Source organism: Homarus americanus, unplaced genomic scaffold (genome assembly GCF_018991925.1).
Source record: "Homarus americanus isolate GMGI-L3 unplaced genomic scaffold, GMGI_Hamer_2.0 scaffold31037, whole genome shotgun sequence".
In the NCBI taxonomy this organism is placed as follows: Eukaryota; Metazoa; Arthropoda; class Malacostraca; order Decapoda; family Nephropidae; genus Homarus; species Homarus americanus.
Window position 1 is genome coordinate 5752565 of NW_024722227.1, and position 12450 is coordinate 5765014.

Sequence of the window (12450 nt, forward strand, 5' to 3'; positions counted from 1 at the left end):
ACGTCGTCCCCTCTCCTACAGGTACTCAGCCGTCACCATCACGTCGTCCCTCCTCCTACAGTCCCCAGCCGTCACCATCACGTCGTCCCCCCTCCTACAGGTCTCCAGCCGTCACCATCACGTATTCCCCCCCCCTCCTACAGACAGTCCTAGACGTTATTAGGGACCTGCCACACTTTCTTATAAACACATGAACCTGTACACTTATCCTTCCTTCACTACAGGTAACTTGCTGACACAACCAATGGTCCTCACACACACTCGCCCTCACATCAACCAAGTCTAAGAGGGCCACCATGATCTCTGTATACTTCCCCCTTTTTTTTATAGAGAAAGGAGGGATTAGAGGTGGGGGAAGGAAGTTATATTTCGGAAATTGAAGAAATTTAGGAGAAGGTAAGAGAGGGCGGACTGACCGCCTAGCTAAGCTAATGGTGTGTTAGGGTTGTGTCTTGGGTTAGTTATTGTCTGTCGGTACAGGCACTAGACAGCCTACCCTATCCCATATGGGTGTTTTGAGGGCCTTATTTCATATTCCGCCGACCCTACTGGCGGATGCTGGTCTGGGGAGGTTGTCTATTGCCTGGCCGTGTAGATCGGGGGTGGTAATGGACCTTTTGAGATTTGGTAACTTTTTGGGAACCATGTATGGTTGTTATCGTTGTCTGGTGGGAGTCTTTGAAGGAGTTCTTGCTCTGATCGTTCTATCTTTTGCTAGACTCTGCTAGCCTTTAGGTCTCTGTAATGTTTCTGTGAGTCGACTTGTACAGAATGCTAGGGGTGCCCAAAAAAACTACCCCTCTCCCCCCCACCCATAAGAGATCTGAAAGACATGAATGGCGTTACTTTTTTATGTGTGTGTGTGTGTGTGTGTGTGTGTGTGTGTGTGTGTGTGTGTGTGTGTGTGTGTGTGTGTGTGTGCGCGTGTGTGTGTGTGTGTACTGTACTGCTGCCTTGCTCTACATTATAATTCTCAACGTACATTCAGGTCATCCTAACTTTATGTTCCCGGCAGCCTGACATAATTACCTCGTTTCTTCCCAAACAATATTACCAATTCAAAATGTTTCCACACGCCGCCGCCGGGCTAAGTGCACGTCGCTACTATAAAGTAGTTCATTTTACCCTTGTTAAATGTTGAACTAGGCAGCGATGGTGGTGTGAAGGAGGGTAAAAATACAACAGTGGGTAGTGGCGGGGAGGGCAGTGGTGGGGGAGGTAGTGGCGGGGGAGGGTAGTGGCGGGGGAGGGTAGTGGTGGGGAGGGTAGTGGCAAAGGGAGGAGGGTAGCGGCAAAGGGGGGGTGTGGCAAGGGAGGAGGGTAGTGGCGGGGGAGGGTAGTGGCAAGGGAGGAGGGTAGTGGCGAGGGGGGTGGCAAGGGAGGAGGGTAGTAGCGGGGGAGGGTACTGGCCCACTGGGAGGGTAGTGGCATAAAGGGGTGGTGGCGTGGGAGGAGAACTGGGGAAAGTGACGGGGTGGGGAGTTAGTGGTGGGAGGAAGGGAGTGGTGGGAGGAAGGGGAAGGGGAAGGGAAGGGGGAAGGGAAGTGGGGGAGGAAGGGGGATGGGTGGGAGGAAGGGAAGTGGTGGGAGGGAGGGGGGGAAGAGTAGCAATCGGGAGGGGGGAATATTCGTTCACCTCCCCCCTCGAAAAAGCAGACTAAGTTAGGCAACGTGACCAGAATACCGAGAAGGTGTGCTCGTTAGGGCTCTACCCGGACATTATTACCACAATCACTGCCAACTGTCATTACTAACTCCCCCTCCCCCGTCACCCCCAACCCCTCCCCCCCAATACCTGTCACGACCGTAACTTTTACCGTCTAATTCAAGTGTTCGGTAATAGTGGTGGTGGCGATGGCGGTGGTGATAATGTTAAGTTTATTTCCAGCACACACACACACACACACACACACACACACACACACACACACACACACACACACACACACGCGCGCGCGCGCACACACACAAACACACACACGCACACACGTCGTTTTAATCCGCTAACAGCAGCACCAGGTCAGACAGACAACAACAGGTAACAGTAATCCGCACCTGATCTTTCAGCACCTTACTGGTTGTCAAGTCTGGAATTTCGTAACACAGCTGTAGAGAGTAACAGCTAAATGCCAGGTGTATTCTCGGTAAATGCCAGGTATATACGAGGTAAATGCCAGATATATGCTAGGTAAATGTCAGGTGTATGCTAGGTAAATACCAGGTATAAACTAGGTAAATGGTAGGTGTATGCTAGGTAAATGCCATATATATGTTAGGTAAGTGCCAAGTAAATGCTACGTTGGAAAACATCAAGTAAATGATAGGTTAACACAAGGTTAAATACCACATAAACACAAGGTAAATGATAAAATAAATATTTGAGAAACAGTACATAACAAATTGGTGTAAAAGTTGAGGTAATCGTGACTACAATGCCTCAGTGTGTCGGCACCCCGGTTAAATGTCAGAGCTGCGGGAGGAGTAATATACCTTTTGACAGTCTGGTCTTCGTAAGCTCAAATGTATACAAATCGGGGAGAGAGAGAGAGAGAGAGAGTGAGAGACTACATCAAATACAAAGGAAGAGTTGTCGGCTCTGAGTAAACACAATAAATACACTGAGACGTTCGTAGAGTTATACGGTATATATAATTTGTAATAAAAGTTTTAAAGTCCTGCTATAAGAGTCGAGATACGTTTATTTCTCTACAAACAGGGCCGCCATTTACAATGACGTTACCGCCTTCCCCGCAGACGACGTTCTCCAACAAACTCACCGCTGCAGGCGGAGGTAGTACAAAGATGGCCTCTTCACACCGCAAATGCCACGTACAGGTAAGTTTTAGTTTTTTTTTTTTATGGTCTAAGTTATGGACATTTCGTCAGTGAACAAACGTGCCGTGAAGAGCAGCTTATGGACATAAAAAAAAAACCATGTTCACACCAGCTCAGCTGTCATGTACTGTTACCTGGTAGACTTTTTTTGTCAGTGCACTTACGGAGTACTGTATATCAGTACTAGATGGAGATACGAGTACATTTAGAAGTAATGACATCGTCTGGACTTTGTTTTGAGAATGCCTGATGCTAGGTAAACATGACAACATAGTGCTGTTATTGTTTTGATGATTCACTAATGAACCACTGGGATATATCATCATTTATATTAATTAATGGGTAAAATTTTACTTTAACTACCATAAGTATTTGGATGTTTAGATACAAGATAGGCTATATTGGGTAAATTTTAAGTTTTGGTCATCCCTGTACTTAGACATGCAGACTATTTTTTTTCTTCTGATGGTTTGCGATGTGTTATGAACGATTGTGACCTTCATTTATAACGGAAATCACTAGTTTTGAGTTACTACCCTTCCCCCTTACCGTTGTATGTTAAGCTAACCTTATAACCCATCATACCCTAACCTAACCTAACTTAACATATGACCTGTATTTTCTTATGCAATCGAAAAATGTTTTGCGACAGAAATCCTGTAGATATAATGTGTCTTATTGTTTAAAGTACTTAATCCCATAGTTAGAATCTTGAGGTTCCCCAGATGACCAAAACCAAAATAATATCAATATTGTTTGGAATGTTTATACTATGAAATTTGTTGTATGGGCAGCTAATATCCATTGAATTAGTTAATGTGCTTAGTAATATTTATATATTCAATATAGCATTACTGTGTTGCACAGTAAAGCACAATTAATTATCTAATAATATTTATTTACAGAGCCGATCAGCCGAGGTTAGAAAACTACTTCCATGGTTTATCAAGGCAGATGAAAGAAATTTATCAAAAGTAGATGTCTTTATGATTGTAGAGTATTATAAAGAACTCCGCCATCCAGCTATGAAGTACGTTAAATTACATCAACCATCTGATCATCTCAAGCCCATCCCCTGGCCATGGTCGTCCCTCGTCCTTCCACAACATTAAATATAGACATCAGTGACGAAAACTTACATTTTCCAGACATGAAATAGAGAAGTTATGAAAACTTCCTTGTTGGGGTTATCGGTCTTTTTTCATTATTTTGGCACCCAGCAAGTATATACACACGATGATACTTGAGCAGTAATTTATTACAACCTAAAAATAAGGTATGCCTGTGTACATCAACATTGTATATGGCCACTTCTGCTGGTAACAACACATACACCACAGCTGGCTGCCTCCAGGCTCCTGCTCGAACCAACCTGTGACGTCATAACCAATCACAGCTTTTCGCAGTCAAGTGAGTTTTTAGCTAGTTTAACCTTTATTGTTTATACTTTTTGGCCCAATTTATTTAAAAATATCATTACCATAGTGAATTTAAGAGTTTTCTTTACCCATTGACATGCCATCTTACGAAAAAATTCCGACCGACAACTCGTCAATTCTCACTTCAGTATCAACTTGTAAACACTTATTAGCAGCTAACTCGACCACACCGTGCAAGGGACAGACGACCGTGTGTGACTGATCAATCGGGACACACACACACACACACAACCTACCGCAATTAATGAGAAAGTGAGGCAGTATGGAGCGGTATGAAGCAGAATAGAGCAGTGTGAGGCGTATAGAGTAGTGTGAGGCAGTATAGAGTAGTGTGAGGCAGTATAGAGCAGTGTGAGGCAGTATAGAGCAGTGTGAGGAGTATAGAGTAGTGTGAGGCAGTATAGAGTAGTGTGAGGCAGTATAGAGCAGTGTGGGGCAGTATAGAGCAGTGTGAAGCAGTATAGAGCAGTGTGAGGCAGTATAGAGTAGTGTGAGGCAGTATAGAGCAGTGTGAAGCAGTATAGAGCAGTGTGAGGCAGTATAGAGCAGCGTGGGTCAGGCCGGGACAGAAGAACAGTGAGGTGTCAGGGATGGTGATGACGTGTTACTGATGACTCTACCACGTGTATACTATAGTCCCCCTCCCTTCAGACACACCCCTCCCCTCCCCCCTCGCCCCACCCCCCAGACACACCCCGCAAGTTCCCAGTTACACCCTTAAGCCTTCCCCAGCCCTCAGTTACACACCCCTAAGCCTTCCCCAGCCCTCAGTTATACACCCTTAAGCCTTCCCCAGCCCTCAGTTACACACCCCTAAGCCTTCCCCAGCCCTCAGTTACACACCCCTAAGCCTTCCCCAGCCCTCATACACACCCCTTAAGCCTTCCCCAGCCCTCAGTTATACACCCTTAAGCCTTCCCCAGCCCTCACCCACCCTTCACAAGATCTCCCAAGACCTTAACTTTCCCATTCCACGGATCTATCTTTCCCAGACCTTTGCAGCTCACAACACCCATTCCAATCATCCCACCACTACCATTCCCATCACCCCATCACTCCCATCACCACCACCACCACCACTACAGAATCTACAATATCATATACAGAACTAGCGTGTATATCCCCCCCCTTCTGTCTACAATACACCTTGTCCTAGCGCCTCAAGACACATGTACGTACTGTGTCATGATACAGCAAGGGACACGTGTAAGCTGACAAGAAGGAGGAGAGGAGAGGAAGGCAGGGGAGGGGAGGGAACGGGGAAAGGGGCGGGAAGGAAAGGAGAGGAGAGGACGAGAGAAGAACAGAGGGGACCAGAAGACAGGAGAGGAAGGGAAGGGTTACAGTAAATGATTCACGATACAGAACAATACAGTTGCCAAGATGTAATATGAAGATGGGAAATACATACTGATCTAATATTTCAACTTTGGTTACACACACACACACACACACACACACACACACACACACACACACACACACACACACACACACACACACACAGATCTTAGTTACCTGGGGAGCGACACGAGGCGATAATCCAGGTATAAGCACTGGATGTTTACCTGACACGACATTCACATACCTGGGGGAAGGAGGAACCGTGTGTTAATAATAATAATAATAATAATAATAATAATAATAATAATAATAATAATAATAACAATAATAATAATAATAATACTAATACTAATAATAATAATAATAATAATAATAATAATAATAAACATTCTCACTCGCCACCACCATGCAACACACCTCACCTACACGGTACTACCACCGTTAAGTACAGTATATACACATTACCTAAACCATGTATTAAAACTTAACAACCGCACACCTCTCGGGGAGCCTTTATAAATTTACAAATACTCTTTATCCAGAGAAACATTAGTGTTATATTAACTTCGATATGATCTACAGTTCACCTCACTTACTACATGGAGAGGGAGAGGGAAGGAGGGTTGGTGGGAGGGGGAAGGAGGGTTGGTGGGAGGGGGAAGGAGGGTTGATGGGAGAGGGAAGGAGGGTTGGTGGGAGGGGGAAGGAGGGTTGGTGGGAGGGTAGAACGTGGGTTTGTTTACACTCAATCAGCTGATGACTGACAGTGATACACAGGTAAGAGTGGCCTTTAATTAAATTCACACTAATTTACCTCCAGTTAACGTCAAATTTAATCATGTATCCTCCAAATCTACCTGAAACTAATGAAGTCTGTCTGAATTATATACTTTGTAATGATCATATGTTGCACACTTCCCACAGGGCCCCAAGTTAAGAGGTACAGAACATGTTGTCGTCTGTTGTGTTCATGGCAACTTTATGTGGACAGGAAGGACCTTATCTGTCAATACCATCACCTCTTCTTCCTGCTGCTCGTTCTTCTTCTTCCTCCACTACCTCCTCCTCCTCCTCCTCCTCCTCCTCCACCAGTACTGTACCTCCTCCTCCTCCTCCTCCTCCTCCAGTACTGTACCTCCTCCTCCTCCTCCAGTACTCTGCACCTCCTCCTCCTCCTCCTCCACCAGTACTGCACCTCCTCCTCCACCAGTACTGTACCTCCTCCTCCTCCACCAGTACTGTACCTCCTCCTCCTCCACCAGTAATTGCACCTCCTCCTCCTCCACCAATACTGTACCTCCTCCTCCTCCTCCACCATCACTGTACCTCCTCCTCCTCCACCAATACTGTACCTCCTCCTCCTCCTCCACTAATACTGCAATTCTCCTCCTCCTCCCTCCACCAGTACTCAGGCCTCCTTCCTCCTCCAGCACTGTACCTCCTCCTCCCTCCTCCACCAGTACTGTACCTCCTCCCTCCTCCTCCACCAGTACTGCACCTCCTCCTCCTCCACCAGTACTGTACCCTCCTCCTCCACCAGCACTGTACCTCCTCCTCCTCCACCACTGTACCTCCTCCTCCTCCTCCTCCAGCAGTACTGTACCTCCTCCTCCTCCTCCTCCACCAGTACTGTACCTCCTCCTCCTCCTCCACCAATACTGTACCTCCTCCTCCTCCTCCACCAATACTGTACCTCCTCCTCCTCCCGGCGGTCCTGGGTGGGCAGTGTGATTTACTAACTCAAGGCTGGAGGTCCCGGCCAGGCCATTTCTCTTGGCTTTTTTCCTTGCTTCCTCTCACGTCTTACTCTTCCTTCCTCTCACGTCTCACTCTTACTTTCTTACTCTCCCTTTCTCTCACCTCTCACTCTTGCTTTCTTCCTCTCACGTCTTACTCTTCCTTCCTCTCCTCTCTTACTCGCACTGCCTCTCATATCTTACTTTTTCTCTCACTGCTTCTTCTCCTCTTCTTCTCTGCTTCTTCTTCCATCTTCTTCCTCTTACTTTCCTTTTTCCCTTCACCATTTTTTTCTTTTTTTCTCCTGTGTTTACTTTTTCATCTCGACAATTTCACTTCCATTTTATCTTCCAATTCTCTTTCTCAGCAAATTGTTCTTCCCGTTCTTTTTCCTCTTATCTCCTCCATTCTTAAATTCCTCTCTTCGTCTTATTCCTCTTCCTACTTCCTTCCTTACTCTCTCATTATTTTTCTTCTTTTCTTTCTCTTTCTGCTTCTCTTACGTTTCTGCATAAAGAGTTTAATCTTCCCTCACCACACTTTAATTTCTCACCTTTTTTCCTTTCGTCTCTCCGGGCTATCCTTCACCGTCACACACCAGTTCCGTGACAGCTCATATTAGTCTCCCATGCTGACCAAGCTACCTCAAGCTCTTCCTAACTAATAGTTACTCTCATCCAGTGGAGGTTCATCTTGGTTCACAATGGTTCATCTTGGTTCACTCAGGTTCATGCTTGAGTCTCTGGTTCGCCTTGGTTCACCCTGACTATTGGGTTGAATCGGGGGTGCTTAGGATATTCTTGCTGTTTATCCCAAATTTGCTAGCCCACACTGATTAGTCTTCAATTAGAATATGACGTCCAATGTATATGAACCTCTGTCCTGCATGGCAGTGAACAGTGACATCACCCACATGACTCTGACCTATATATATTGCTAATGAATATGATGTATTTCTTTGTGTATGAACCTCTGTCCTGCGTGGCAGTAAGAAGTGTCAAGACCTGACTGAATTACTCACAATAGGCAAACTGTACTACAAGCTTTGTCAATAAATTTGTTAAACTAATAAAAAAAATCCTTTTCTCTGAGTTCATCATGACTCTCCCTCCCTCAACCATTCCCTCCCATCCCCTCCTTCTACCACACCCCCTTTCCTACCTTCAACCACACCCTGTTTCCCTCCCTCAACCACTCCTTCTCACCCCCTTAACCACTCCCTCTCACCCCCTCCCTCGACTACTCGTTCCCCACCCCCCCTCCCTCAAACCCACTTCCCAATCACTTCTTTCCCTCATGCACTTCCCAATCCTCACCCACTTCCCCCCCTCCCTCACCCACCCCCAACCCCCTTCTCTCCCTCCCCATGTCCCCACAGTCAACCTCCCACTCTCGCCCACACTAATCCCACTCCCCCCCTCACCCACTACCCAATCCTCCCCCCTCCTCCACTACTCCCCATCTCCTCCCCAGCCTCTTCCCAAGGGGTGGACTCAGCCGCGTAATATTACATCCGCTGAGTAATGACATTATTACGGCAAGAAATATTTGGCACTATAAAAGAGGAATGCCATGATGAGGAGGGAGGAGGTGTGTGGAGGAAGGGGAGGTAAGGAGGTGGCGCGGGGAGGAGGGAAGGAGGAGATGTAGGAGGAAGAGAGGGGGCGGGGAGGGGAGGAGGAAAGGAGATGTAGGAGAAGGGGAAGGAGAAAGGAGGAGGTGTGGGGAAGAGAAGGAGGAGGCGCGGGGAGGAGGGAAAAGGAGATTTGTAGGAGAAAATGATAGAGAAAGAAGTAAGTGAAGAAGGGGAGGGGGTGAGAGAGAGCTCTAAGCCTCGTGTGTTAAGGGGGCTAAAGTAAGATATTCCCCACAACACGCAGTAAATGTGTCGTAGCTGTGCCCGGTTAAACACACAGACTGACTGATGCGGCACCTGCTGACTGTCAACACGAGTGCCTCCGCCAAGCTTGTTAGGTCTTGCCATGAGGGATAATGTAATGTGATAACTGGCACTCATGACGGTAATGCCTGTTATGTGAACACAATTACCAACTATAACATTATTTGTCTAGTGGCACCATAACTGTGTCACACCATAGCTGCGTCACACTATAACTGTGTCACACCATAGCTGCGTCACACTATAACTGTGCCACACCATAACTGCGTCACACAATAACATGACACCATGACCGCATCATACCATAACAACATCATATCATAACTGCGTCACACCATAACCGCATCACGAATAAAAAAAGAGGCAGAAAAGGCGAGGAAGTAACAGTAGAGGCATCACCAGCAGCGAGGCAGGAGAGGTGAGAGGCAGCACATAAGACTAACTACACTGTCGCGATGATTTGACATTAACGTTTTATTTTTTGTTGAACAGTAAGTTAAGTCTGTCTGTTACAGGTGCTGTTTCACTTGTGGTCAGTAAACTTGTCTGTCTATCTATTCCCAATACCGTGAGGTGGTTGAGGGAGGGTGGGGGAGGGGTGGGGAGGGGGGAGGAGGGGGGGAGATGAATAAGCACCGTGAAAGTGTGTACTAAAATAAACTCATCCCCCCCACCACTAACTAACTCTCCCTATATAATAACCCTACCTAGAGCAGTGAGGAAATAACACCCCCACCACTACTATCACCATCCCCACCACTACTACTATCACCATCCCCACCACCACTACTATCACCATCCCCACCACCACTACTATCACCATCCCCACCACCACCACTATCACCATCACCGCCACCACTATCACCAACCCACCACCACCACCCTACACCTCCCTCGCCGGACTACCAAGTGGTGACACAACTCTAACTGTCCCCCCTAGTGTGTGTTCAGGTTACCAGCATAATTGTAAATGATGAGCTATTTCGACAAGGTGGGAGGATATGAGAGACTATGACCCCCAGGGAGGTGTAGGGACTCCTGCTGAGATGTCGGGAATGTGGGGCCTAGAGGAGTGTCTCCGTCTTGTCAGGAGGGCAGCGTGTGGGGCCACATCCTGCACAGGTAATTAAAGATGTGGCAGGCGGGGCCTGTCCACCATCACCCTCACCACCTCCCTCACCTTCCCACCGTCACCCCCATCACCTCCCCCAACTGTCCAACTCCCTCACCTGCCTACTACTACCTTCACCACTTCCCTCACCTGCCCACCTCCTCCTTCAACTGCCGACCTCCACCAACTCTCACCTGACTCCCTCACCAACACCTACCAGGCTCTATCCCTCACCAACACCTACCAGGCTCTATCCCTCACCAACACCTACCAGGCTCTATCCCTCACACACCATCAGCACGTTAACACAGCGTCGTAAACATGCCAGTGGATGTAATACAGACTGACTTTTATATCAGTACAAGCAGATGACTGGCGAACGTCCGACAGGCGTAGTATACGACTCTCACTGCGGGTTAGAGGGAAGCGTAAGGCACTGCTGACTGCGTGTGCTATACCTGGCAGGAGGCTGAGTTAGTTACATTCCAGTCAGCGTGACGTGTCCTTGTACCGTCTCTCTCCCCTCCTGCCTCCTGCCTCTACCACAACCCCTTGCCTCTACAACACACACACACACACACACACACACACACACAGCTACACAAACAAGAATGTGTGATGACAAACAACACCCGACTCTCCACACCACTCTTGATAACACAGAGAGTCATCAGGATAATATAACCTCCTCCAACAGCGCCGCTTCACGATGTTCTGTCGGTAATGTCTCCTGAAAAGTGGACACAAAAGATCAGAAAATATGACGGGGAATAAAGAACAAAACTATGCTGTACTATTTTCAGAGGCGTGAGTGTACAATCGTGATACACATTTAACTAATCCTTGATAAGTTTATATGTTGTAAATCTTACCAAGGGCATGACAAGTTCGTTAGTGTGTGTGTGTGTGTGTGTGTGCTACCAAGGGCTTGATAAGTTAGTTAGTGAATATCATAACACGTACTTAGTTAGGTCTAATTCATCTCAAGTTTGGTCAAAATGAACAGAAAGTTTAGGGAAAGAGAACATTAAATATTTTATAGAAGACGACGATTATTTTGGGTGTTACAGCGTCATATCCCGCCACAAGAGACACACCCAGACCACCCCCCCCCCTCCCCCTCCCCGGCCAGCGCTCGTCGTGAAGTGTAGAGAATATCGGAGAGCAACTTTATGAGAAGAATATGTAAGAAGATTCTCAAGCGGCCATATTGATGACCTTGACGGCGGCCATATTGGATGATTGACGGCGATGGATTTCTTGACATTGATGCCATATTGGATGACCTTGACGGCGGCCATATTGGATGACCTTGACGGCGGCCATATTGGATGACCTTGACATTGGCCATATTGGATGACCTTGACATTGGCCATATTGGATGACCTTGACGGCGGCCATATTGGATGACCTTGACGGCGGCCATATTGGATGACCTTGACGGCGGCCATATTGAATGACCTTCAACATGTCCTTCACCAACAGCCTCGTGAAATGGCTTGAAGATCATGGCGGCAATTTTTAACAACACACCGTCATTCTAAAACATATTTTTACATGTTTCTACAGTTTCAAGAAAATCAACCAAACAGTTTACGAAGTGCAGCGATAACAATATTTCCAAGATGGCGGATATCGCAGTCATACTAAAAGGTTTAACAACTCTGGAAGGTGTTACCTGTTCACCTTCACCACACCTGTAATCACTGTGACACCATCAACATAAACTTGACGTGCTGTATGTTGGGTAAGAGGATCACCTGTAGATTAGCCCCCCCTGTTTATAACCTAACCTAACCCAAACTAACCTAACCCAAACTAACCTAACCCAAACTAATCTAACCCACTCTAATCTAACCTAACCCAAACTAATCTAACCTAACCTAACCCAAACTAACCTAACCTAACCCAAACTAACCTAACCTAACCCCCCAAGGTAGCGTTAGAGTGGTTAATCATGAGGTGAAATAAACTGGGGAGGTGAGTTAACTAATCTCCAGGTGATCTCCGTAACAACAGGTGATCAGAAGCAACACATCGACAATATTTGGTCTTTATCTCTCCCTAAGTACACTCCACAGTCA

The 12450-nt window shown here is 46.8% G+C and overlaps 1 protein-coding gene across 1 annotated transcript in view; it reads right to left on the bottom strand.

Annotated features, from left to right (window-relative positions):
• LOC121862496 (mucin-5AC-like) overlaps window positions 1-11876 on the bottom strand; it is a 93310-nt gene extending 81434 nt beyond the window's left edge. The window contains exon 1 of the mRNA XM_042360802.1: window positions 11678-11876. Coding sequence (XP_042216736.1) covers window positions 11678-11876 — 199 coding nt within the window. The remainder of the gene's footprint in view (window positions 1-11677) is intronic.
• Window positions 11877-12450: the final 574 nt, after the last annotated feature.